This window comes from Chrysoperla carnea, chromosome 1 (assembly GCF_905475395.1).
Source record: "Chrysoperla carnea chromosome 1, inChrCarn1.1, whole genome shotgun sequence".
NCBI lineage: Eukaryota > Metazoa > Arthropoda > Insecta > Neuroptera > Chrysopidae > Chrysoperla > Chrysoperla carnea.
In genome coordinates this window covers 17,550,956-17,563,295 of record NC_058337.1, presented here as the reverse complement: position 1 = coordinate 17,563,295, position 12,340 = coordinate 17,550,956, and the positions used below count along the sequence as shown (strand labels likewise).

Here is a 12,340-nt window from a genome sequence, read left to right as displayed (position 1 = left end):
TTCCTTTGTGAAGGTTCGTGAATATAGCGAATTGGTATCGAATTATAATAAAAAAAATTTTTAAAGAAAAACGTACATATAATTTATAATTAATATTAAAACAATATCTGTGTTTTCACAAAATCAAATTTGATATAACAAATATATTAGTGATGTAATAATGTCAATGATCTCTCTCATTATGTAATCAACTTTTATATAAGTAATATTTGCTGAATCTTAACATTTGTAAATACATTTCATGCTTTGGTAGACTGAAAAAAAAAACATAACACCTAATTGTTAAGAGCTATCGATGTTCATTGTATTATACCAAAATAATAATAATAACATGAAAAAAAATACTCGAATTACTGTAAAGAAGACAAATGTGACGATTACAAAAATATTCTAAACATCAACACCAATATATTGTATTATTTCCGAACAATATCGAGACTAAGTTTCTGGTTCAAGTTTTTTATTTAGATTAAAGAAATTTCACTAATAATTGTTTCACTTTTTAGGGACATCATATAGCTCTCAAAACGCTTCCGCTTTTATTCATTACTTTTATTCATCAAAGATGGAGCATTTCAACAAAAATTTTAACATAAATGAGCCTGTTTCCCGATTTTTTTAAAATAAGTATCATTAATCGTAATTTTTTTACAGTCATAATAAAATCTACTTGTATTAAACGCAAAAAAAGGAATCAAATTGACTTAGATTTAAATTGTTAAGGTAATATCTGACATAGGTACTCACTGAATGCAGGGCTATATTTTTCCCCATTAGAATTTTCTCCATTTGAATAAATATTGGAAGTCGATTATTCGTCGATAATAATTGACTTCTATGCATTAATCAAGGTATTTTACAACCTAAAGATACAGCCTCACGCAATAGTAAAGTAAATATTTGACAATCATCAAATGTTTGTTAGAAATTACATATGTGACCAATGTGTGGCTACGTTTGGTGTTTTGCACATAATCATCGTATATGTAAAACGATTTATCTTTTAAAACCTTAAAGAAAATTTGCTATTTTCATATAATTCAATAGATGATCTTAAAATATAGAATTTTTGGATCATTTTGAGGATTTGCTGTAGAATAATGTAAAATAAATTTTTCGTCTTTTCGAATATTGCTCCGCAAAAAAGTGAATCGAAATTTCTAATAAGTATATCTTGACGATAAATGATTGAGTCTAAATGAAACAAATATGATCCGATAGCTCATACTTTCTAGTTTTTTAATCAATATAAACATTTTTATCATCTCTTAATACGAATTATGAAAGTGTGCACGGGGTCCATGCACGTAAAATGGAATGATAAAAATGTTTGAGATATTGATTCTCAAACTAGAAAGTATCATGCTATATATTTCATTTAGATCCAATAATTTTTTGTCGAGATATACCAGTTTGACACCACATTTTTTGCGTATAGAAAAATCATTCCTTTAATTTAAATTTAAAGTACGTATATACATAGAAAAAATTAAAGGAATAATATACTGAAGTAGGTATAATAATTAACATAATTTTCGAAAGTTAGACAGTTAAAACTGAAATAGTGAATTATTAACTTACTGCAATAATTCATTGTGTGATGTTTTCTGTACAACAAGCATTCGTTGAGAAATGTTTTTTATATAACAAATATTCGTTGTGTATTGTTCGCCATTGAAATCGCACCTTAATTGAAGAAATCATATCCATCAAAATCAGATGAATAATAATTTGTGTTACTTACACTTTACCACATGCTTTTCATTGACTCATATCGTTCATATGGCTCGTATTTTTGTTTAGGTTGGTAAGAAATTTTAAATCTACCGGTTCAGTAAATAATAATCAAACGTTAAACTTGTCGGAGTTTCCTTAAAAGTAAGCACAACATTTTCATCGATGAAATCGAAACAAATATATACGACCTCATCGAAAAATAGTATACATGGCTTCCGGCGAAGATGCGAGTTACATTTGGTTGTTATCATATATCACGAAAATTGTTAAAAAAAAAAAAAAAAAAATTCATGATATGATCTCATATACAAAATTTAATCGAAACCTAAACAACAAAATTTTATTATTTCGATATATTTTTGTTAAATTTGAATGATACTTGAAGAAACAAGAAGTTTCTGAAATAATATTTATTTTCTAAACTATAAGATAGCGGGATTCACCAAATCACGATTTGATAATCTGTACTTATGCGGTAGGTGAATGCCTCATCAATACATAAAGCAGGCAAAAAGTTAAGGACACTACTAAAATTTGATAGATCTGGTATATTGGGTATTATGAAAAAGGTCTTTTAAAAAAAAACTTTTATTATCACAAATTCCGTTTATATTAATGATCATAGTAAAATAGTCATTCCTGTTTAAACCGATCGATTTTAACAGAAATAATGAATCGACGAATAAGGTCTGCTCTTTTGAATACTTAAAATAGAGAATATTTTTGTGGACTAAAAAATAGGTCATATTCGTAACTAAGCTGTTATATTGTAGCTGGTAGAGGCCCTATTGATATCAGAACGTTATTTGTAAAAGAACAAACAACTTTTGTTCGAAATATTTTTGCGTAAACTTAATAATTCGGCAGAAATTGAATGCACAAATCTTCCAAATTTAAAAACAAGCAGAATTTCCCCCTAAGTTTATAGAAAAACGTCTCTAAATGAAGTTGTTTACTTACTTAATTCTTTATAGTTAATAAAGTAATTGTAATATAAATTTTTCCCTAGCTTTTTAGCTGCCTGCATTAAATGATTTCATAAGATTTCCATTTTGCCTTAAGAACTTTTTCTATTTTGAATATTTGTCAGGGTAATTTTGATCATCATAGACCAATAGACCAAGCGATTTTAACAGAAGTAATTATAATAATAATAGTAGACAGAATACAGATTTTCTGTCTGCTATTCAATTACTTTTGTTAAAATCGCTTGGCCTATGATGGTCGAAATTACTATCATCATGACTCGGTGAATATGCCAATCTCAAAAGAGAATCTTACGCAGCCTTGTTTAAAGCGAGTTAAATGACGTTACTAATTTTCAATTGTTATCTATTTGCAAATTATTTGATTTGAAAGATCAAAATTAGAGCGAATCCAGTTAAAAACAATTTTTAAAAGGATTTGATGGACAGGCTCGTGAACGGTGAAAAAATGCTTAATGTTCAATAAAATATTTGATTTATTCATTATCTAAATCATTTTTGTTTTCAATTGTTAGTGAAATTTTTATTTGAAATTGGTTGAAAAAACAATTATTTTTGTAATCGTTGGAAAAAAAAAAGTTTTTGTTTTTTGCGTTTAGTAATAAAATAAAAAAAAAAATTAATGTAATCAATTGTGTGAATTATATCTGATGCATATACACACCACATAAGAGTGGTGAAAACAATAATTTTAAATAAGGATACATTCATTTTTAACTTCATCATTTTTCCCGCCTTAATTCATAATATCTTTAAAACACTCATCTTCTAAACATTTCCTAATAACATTTGAATCCATTTCTCTGTTGATTGATTTCCTTGAATAGTATAAATTGTTCGTTATACTTTTTGTATCCTCTTGCCATTTACTTAATTCTCGAATTTGTTCTAATTGAGATTGTATATTTTTTGGTGAAGCACTGGTAAACAATCCATCGAATATTTTCTGATTTTGTTCACATAATTTACAAGGCTTAGTGGTACTTGTCTAAGCAAATAAATTCGCTTTAATTTGAATTCATAATGATTAAAATTAAAATAACGGACTGTTTCACAATATACGTTACGTTTCCGTCCCGTTTACTTAAAATATAGAATAATCAATTCAATAATGTAAGTGAATGCTTTTTACGAGAGAGATAAAGCTGGTTAATTTTATTAGATGACATCACTGTTGGTAAGTACAAACGATATTTATTTATCATTTAAGGTAGTCCTGCTGTTTGAGCAAGTACGGTAAATGTTCATTTTTTTGCGGTAAATAATAGTACAAAGTCCCTTGATCACAATAAACACATTTTTGGACTCTAGCGGGACAAAATTCTGAATTATTTCATTTTAAAATTGTGATTTTTAACACACCACCTTATGATAGAACTCACAATAATGTTAATTGTACAAAAATTAATCGGTGATTGAGCTTCAAAAAAGTTTTCATCATGAAAAATTTTATCACAGATTCTGTTTATGCAAAAAAAAAAAAATCTTCCAAAAAGAAAAAATAAAAAAACTTTGGTTTTTGACGCTTTTACGATATTTTTAGAGCATTTTATTACAATTACGTCATACAAATTGCCTAGTTGACTAGTCACGTGACGACCGGACCAGACTACTTTACAATGTGCAATTTTATTGTTATAAATTATTTCAAAAGCTTTGTACAACTACTAACCCAGAGAAATGAGACATAAAAACAGCCCGCCTGCCTAAAAAATCCAAGTGAAGATTTTTCACCGGGATTATCTAAATTCGGATGCAAGAAATGACCTATAAAAAGTCCATTGCCAAATCATTATTCAAGGCCAAAGGTATAAAATTTTTTGTGAGTTATTTTTACATAAAAAGGTTCAATACAAAATATATGTAGAAGCAATAGTTCTAAAGATATTTTGTTGGAAAAAATATTTTTAATATTTAAAAAAAATTAATGATGATTTAATAACCAATTTTTTGGTTGAAAGTCCCATTTCTTACAAGAAGCGTGAACACTTAAGTATTTTATCCAAACAGAATGCGTAGGTATAATGTGAATTGACCTTTATTCGAATTTGTAACCTTCCATAAGCGTACATACCTTTGGAAATTGATAAAAAATTTTTTGGTAATTTAATTCTAATTTTATTTATTTATTTTATATTTTGAAAAATTTAGAAGTTTAGACACATTGCTGTAAGTTTCAAATTAGATCATTTAAAGTAATTCAATGATTACCGATAGTTTGGAACAGTTAATTTTATGTATTGCCAATAATGTGGCCAACCAACGTTGTCGTCTTCGATCACACTTTAAACTGCAGTTACAATCGCCTTTACATTTTATTTTACTTTCACAAGCTACATTATTCAAATTCATTACGGTGGAGGGCTTTATGGCGTTGACTGGCTGAATATCAGGACGTGAATAAATATATCGCCAAAATTCTGCACATTTTTTTAGGACATCTTCCCTATGTCGTTTGTGTTCAAATTTTAATTCCTTAGAACATACAAAATATTATGTCAACGTAATATTGTCATTTCCGTCAGATTGTAAAATAGTTACAAAAAACCAGTCGCCTTGTACTAACTCGACACCTATTAACGAAAATCAACTCATTGCGTTATCTGTAATTTGTCTGGATCGAGTTAGCATGGGTTGGAGTGGTTTTTGGCCCTTTTTTGGAAGTCAAATTAACAGTTATACTAGTTATTTTACAATATGGCGGAAAACGGCTCCAACGATTTGCAAGAAAAATCGATCTAATAACGGATAAAGCTCTGTCATCAAGGTACTACACAACCAAAGTATTAAAGGAAAATTTTTTTAACACTTTCAAACAGCCTCTGCGAAAAATCATTTGGAACCGAAATAGCTCGTTTGAAAACTTGTACTTTCTATTTTTGCATGAAGGATTTAAAAATTTAGAAATGTACCAGAATTTTAAAAATTATTTTACAATAAATTTGTTAAGACCACACGAGCTTTTTGGACAAGGTGTTCGTATTCGAAGCAAATTTTAAAGCAATAACTTTATTATAAAAATTTTTAATTAACTTGTTTTGTTTGTGGATGGTAGTGTACGGAAAAATTATATTTTTTTTACATATTAAGTCTTAAAAGAAGGCGGTTAAAGTTTTCGAATGAGATTAAAAAGATTTCAGTGCGATGATTATTCAAAAGGTACAGGATTTTAAACCCAGAAGTGTCAATTTTGCTTGAATAATACGAGCCCATACTAAAATTTCTCGGGTGTAGTAACCCAACAAGAATCATGTTGAAAAAGATGCTCCTATATGTAAAAGTAAGTTTAAGCACCATGGCGTCAGTTTTTCGCAGTACAGGTGAGTACAGATGTGAATATGAATGTCACACCCTTTCTTCTCCTTGTCTCATTCCTGCACCAGCAAATATGTACGGCGTTTGTGGATACTAACTTTGCATAAGTATTCGAAGCGAATTTTAACTTCCGGTACCGCTGCTTTTGTATTGCATATGGTTTTTCGTCATTTTTTTATAAGGAAGAAAGTCGTACACAAATTACTTCACCATATTATTTCCTATTTGTATCTGTGACCACGCAATTTTCACCTGTACTCACCTGTATCGCGCAAAACTGACGCCATGGTGCTTAAATTTACATTTGCATATAGGAGCATCTTTTTCAACATAATTCCTGGTGGGTCATTTTACCCAAAAAATTTTAGCATGGGCTTGTAGTTTATATTTGTACTTCATACAACTTCAGATTCAGGTAGGTATTATTGTTTTCTGGTTATCAAATATTAAAAAAAAGATTTTTGAAACTTTGAATAACATTATTTCGTAAAAGAATTTGCTAATATGTTGTTTTGTAAAATATTTTCTCCATTTTGTTGAATATAGTCTTTTTGTCCAATATCAATGGCCAAACTTTCTAGCGGCATCAAGTTAGATGATCTTGATCTACGCACTTTTAAAAACCGTAAAAAAATAATATGACCCGATATGCCGAGGCACAAAAAAAAATTTCATTTGAAATGCTAAAACGACAGGTCTATTAGTAGTATTAGTACACATTAGCGATATAGATACCGAGCGCCCGAGTGGCTTCTTGAAATCGTATTTGACCAGCAATGAAAATGGACATGTTATGAATAATATAAACTGAAATAATAATTAAATATTCGATGTTTGAAATTTTGTACAAAAATTTATTGAAATTATTGCTTTCTGCCTAGTTCTACATTTTACTTACTTTATATACTAGAAGCAAATTTTCATTATAAGATCCCGTCAGTGAACCACCATCTTCGGTTTCCGAACTCATCATTTACATTAAAATAATAATTGATTTGTTAACAATCCTTTCAAACATTGATATTCGCTCCGAGCGTGAATTTCGTTTCCATGACAACGATACACTACTTTAATTATAGAATTAATGGATGCATATATAATTGTGTGGATTGCATTGAAAACTTACATTTAAAATTTAATATTCTTGTTTCACAAATTTAAATAAATAATTACGATAATTAACATTTGAAAAATAATATTTGTACAATTTGATTTCTTATTTTCACAATTTTTAATGCATTAAGTTTAATTAATTAGTGTTTTTCAATCATTTTAATTTGACAGTTTCTATATCATTAACATGTAAAGAATTGCAAATTAGTCATAACAGCCCACTTTATCTCCAAAATTTTTCACTTAAAGCGCTGGCATCGATTTTATTATCCCTACCATGACTACGCACACAACGAATAAGTAATTATACAAAGATAATATAATGAACTGTTGTTATTTTAAAAAAATATAAAAAGTCATTTTTTAGCTTTCTTTGATTTAAAATGAAAATCTGGTATGGACACCACATGACTTTCTTATAGACTGTCAGATATGACAGAAAAAAATAAACAATTTTGTCCCCTAAACAGTCTGTCAGTGATAGGGGATATATACACAAGGTACAGAAAAATGTATCTTTTATTTTCGTTTTCTTTTAACTAATTTTGTAATAACCAGTTGTCAAATCGCGGCCACGGATACCGTAATCGCTCCTTAAAGGCAAATGTATAACCAAATCCGAGATGCATATCTGACTAATCAGAGCCTTGCAGAATTTCACATTTATAATCAAAACCAATAGATGCAAATATGAAACCTGACAGGCCACTCCCTGCGTTCTTATTCCCCGGAGACTTACTCTTTACCTATAAATCCCCTCTAAATTTCAGTTTGGAGATGTCCCGAGAGATAGAAATATCAAACCTTGGATAGAGCAAAGATTTATTGTTGCCCACCGCCTCAAAATTGCAGGGCCGGATTAACAAGTAGGCAGAATAGGCAGTTGCCTGGGGCCCCCGATTTTAGGGGGCCCCCAAAAAATGAAAAAGCCTTCTAAAATTTTCTTACAAACATAAAATTCTAGAGAGTGAAAGGAAATATAATCAGAACTGAAAATAAATTTTACTCAAATAAATAAAACTCAATTGGCCGCATTCAAAAGGCGACGACCGACGAACTAGACAAAGTTCCTAAAAAGGACATTTCCGACTACTTTGACACAACTTATAGTCATTTGTATAAGATTCTAATGGAAGATCAATTAGCCGATGTATTTCCTAACACAAAAATAGCTCTTCGGATTTTTTTAACATTAATGATCACAGATTGTTCTGCCGAACGATCCTTCTCGCAATTAAAAAAAAAATCGAAGCTGCTGAAAGAGCTACAACGCGACAAGAGCGATTCGAGATGTTAGGTATACTTTGCATTGAGTCAGATTAAGTTTGTATTTTTTAATCGAAAAAAGAAGGGAACGGACGTGAAAAAAGGGCCCCCAAGTTGATGGTTGCCTAGGGCCCCGTTGAGGATTAATCCGGCCCTGCAAAATTGGTTCAGCCGTTTAGCCAAGAAAGCCAAGCAAGCACGTGATTACTTTTTGCATTTATAATATTATTTTGGTATATTATTGATAGGTATTTATATTTAGATAGAATTGTCAAATCTAAATTTTGCTCAGTGTCCCGGGTAAGTATCGAATAGATCTGAATAGTCCGATAAAGGAATACATAAAATAGCCATTCTTAGTCCTCAATAACAGCTCCGATTATGATGATTTTTTTTTTCAAAATGATTCTTTTTGTATGTTATTTAAAATCAGAAACATTTCAGAAGAGAGAAATAATCTGGAGGGGGGAGAAGCAATGTCGCGACTGATATAGCGACGTCCAGTCTAAATCGCTAATGATAGAAGAAGTTTGTAAAGGTTTATATTCCAATACTTCCATTCATCCATTGCTTTAACAATTCGGAAAGGGGGGGGGTATAAGATACTCCATATTTTAGTCATGCGAACGTAATTATTTCAGAAATTACTTGTTCGTAAAAATTTTCTAAATTTTGTCGGTAATTCAATGTCTCATAATTACAGATAAATATGATTGTTTTATTTTAATTATGTTAATCATACACATTTTTCTTAAGTTTGTTTGGATCGGGTTTCCATTTACTTAGTTCCTTGATTTGATTTTTTTGAGCTTGAATATTTCTTGGGTCTTCGTTTGTGAACATCCCATCCAGTAGATTTCTGTCTATTTTGCAAAATTTGCATTGCTTTGTAGCATTTATCTAAAAATAAAGTGCATGGTAAGAGCTAAGAGTTTCCTCGAAGAGCGTTTTTTGTTGCCGAGATTCTAATTGACAACAAAAATATTTGTCCGTGCGCTACATTTGTTCAAATATTCAATGAGGTATTGTTAAATTGCAGCCGCTAAATAACGCCATCGTTCTTGGATGAAATCAAAGCTTTAGGTAAATGAGCGTAGTAACAATTTTTTCACCCTGCTATATTGTATTTTTCATACTGCTATTATATTTCTAGTAAAAGAGTTGAAGTTGAATAATTAGGATTTTTTCAGGTATCAAACTTTCGTACATTCGCTATTCGCAAACATCGAACAAATAATGTTCACCAAACATATCATTTTCAAACTAATAAAAAATAATCGAAAAATATCACAATAAATAAAAAAATTTATATAAGAATTTAATAGAATAAACCCCCCTCCCCTACCTTGGCGTTCGTACATCCTTAATTAAATATAAATTTTTTATTGTGATTAACGTGGTGAAAATATTAACTAGGACTAGTAACTAATTAAGTTACATACCGCAACTTCATCACATCCAAATTTACTTAATGCCAATAAAGTGGTTATCCAATGTTCACGCTTTATTTCACATTCAGATCCACTTTTATCAACACAGGATCCACAACCAGCATACGAAGGTTGATGATTATAATTTGAGTAATTAAAATTAGTAGTCTCACATACACAAGGAGAAATCTTGAATAAGTGTTTTTCGAGTGTTTTTATATTAGGGCGTGTACTCATAAATCTGCAAAATTCTGAACAATTTTTGAAGATATCATCTCTATGCTGTTTTCGTTCAAATGTTAATAACTAAAAGAAAATATTTGGCTCAATCCGTAGAAAAAAATTTACAAAACTCATTAAAAGCAAAAAAAAAAAGTGCGACGTGTCTTTGAGGATGACAACAATTTGTGAGAAAAAATCGCCGAGTTTTTACATATCACCTTAGATCTCCTATCTAGTACATTTATTTCCCCCGAAAATATACCTATTCGTTGTTGCTAAATGTTTATTTACGCTACATTTGAGCATCTCTAGTGATCCTCTTCAGTTCAATTGAGCTAAAATTCGTTATGTATAGTTGTATACTTAGTCTAAATAACAAGTTCAAATTGGTAAAATATAGAAATAATGGTCGTAAAAGTACGTGTGATAGCTCGTTAGATTTGGAATGATGTCTAGAAAAATGTTTTAGAAGCGTTTTTCAGCACATAAAAAATTATAAAGTTATAAACGATAAAAAATGAAAAAAAAAATGAAAAAAAAGGAATTTCGTTTTTCGCTGATATTTCCTAAAATATTAATATGTAAGAAATTTTAAAAAAAGAATCTTAAAGAGGAGGAAATTTCCTAAAAGACTCCCACTGTTGGAAGTCCGTTTCCATTATTCATAATCTTAATTGAACGCTGTTTTATATGCGTCATTTTTACATTAGGTATTGTAATATCGCCAAAAACAAGTAATTCACACTAAATAATTATTAGGTATTAAATATTAATTTTAAAATTGGACAAAATATAAAGTGTATTTTGAACCCTCTAAAGAATTTATTATTGTTGAAAATTTATCGTAAAGTTAATTTTTAAAAATTAAAACCACTCGACTCTGACTGAGACTGACTAATTAATGATTATTGAAAGATTAAAAATAAATTATTAAATAATTATTATTGTTATAAAAAAAAACAAAATTTGTTAAGTATTCTGTTTGAGCAGAGTCTAGAGCTTTTAATTTATTGCTATCAAAATTTATTATTCAATACAAAATAATTTTTTTTTTTTAATAACAATTATAATTCGAGTGGTTTTAATTTGTAGTTAAAATGCTTCTGATTGGCTGCCTATTTTAGCTAACTATCCGTGCATCGGATAAAAAAATGGAAGAGGATTTTCGTCTTAGAATTATTATTATTTGCTACCTGATACAATTAAAGCGTGCGGTACTTACGGGATAACCTGTATTTATTACATAAATTAATAATCAGTATGGCATGTTGTTATTGCTACATGAGCCACAGATCGTTTGAGTCCTTCAAAAATATTGTTTTGGACGATTGAACTGATGTTGTACCGTTTTCTTTATAGAATTTTTTAGTCAAACTAACTTAGAAAAACCGCTTTTTATTGGCGTCATAGTTTTGATGAAAACGGCAGTAGCTCCGATCGTTTTCGGCCTCTTACTCATATGGGCTTTTTTTGGTGTTTTCACAAATTTCGAGTATGATTTCAGATTTATTAATTGGGTTTTATATAAAAAATTTTCGAAGAGCAGCTGTCGATTTTTATTTGAGAAACTATTTTTGTTGGAGATATTTTTTAGTAAATATAATGGATTCGGCACATATCCGAAAGGGTGTGATAAATTATGGCGGTTGTATCAACTAATTTTTATGCTGTAAAATCGCATTAAAAATGAATTTATATGAAATCTCTAAGCTAGGACTTTGGTTTTTGTGTTGTGTGTATAAAGGATAGTTTTCAAGTCCAAGCGACTTGGACCAAAGGCCTAAATGGACCTAAAATGAAAATGTAATATAGTGTACCCCAAATAATATCTTACGGTGTTCAATAAAATTAGTTGCGAATTTTCGTCACTCGATTCTGTGCAATAACTTGATTCAGATATTTCCTCTTCTTCTTCTTCTGCTATTTGTTCAGGATTCATAATGAGACGAAATTAATAAATCACTAAAGGAAAATTTTAATAGGTTTATATAAATTAATAATATTAAAAAGTAAATATAAATCATAAAAATATGATCTGTCACATATTTTATCCTTCCAGCCTTCTTGAATAAAATATATAGTAGTAGGAGAGCTGGTAAACAATTTGGGATAGGTTCTTGAGGCACTACGGGAAATTTTTTAATTGTTGGGGAGGGGTCTAGCCGAATCTTACTAAATCTCACTTCTGGGAGGGGGGAGGTTCTTGGAAAATATCAGGTAATTTTTTTAGCAGTAAATGTAAAGCTGCGTGAAAATTAGGTTAACTTAAAG

At 29.6% G+C, this 12,340-nt stretch overlaps 2 protein-coding genes across 2 annotated transcripts; both read right to left on the bottom strand.

Moving 5' to 3' along the window:
• Positions 1–3,459: 3,459 nt before the first annotated feature.
• LOC123290950 lies at positions 3,460–7,056 on the bottom strand. Its single transcript, XM_044871342.1, has 3 exons — positions 6,937–7,056; positions 4,935–5,198; positions 3,460–3,711 (listed from the first exon to the last, which is right to left on the bottom strand). Exons 1-3 carry the CDS (start codon positions 7,009–7,011, stop codon positions 3,460–3,462), a joined length of 591 nt encoding a protein of 196 aa, XP_044727277.1. The 5' UTR covers positions 7,012–7,056.
• Positions 7,057–9,149: 2,093 nt separating this feature from the next.
• LOC123290880 lies at positions 9,150–12,061 on the bottom strand. The gene is made up of 3 exons (XM_044871235.1): positions 11,904–12,061; positions 9,860–10,153; positions 9,150–9,317 (listed from the first exon to the last, which is right to left on the bottom strand). Exons 1-3 carry the CDS (start codon positions 12,006–12,008, stop codon positions 9,150–9,152), a joined length of 567 nt encoding a protein of 188 aa, XP_044727170.1. The 5' UTR covers positions 12,009–12,061.
• Between the last annotated feature and the right edge of the window lie 279 nt (positions 12,062–12,340).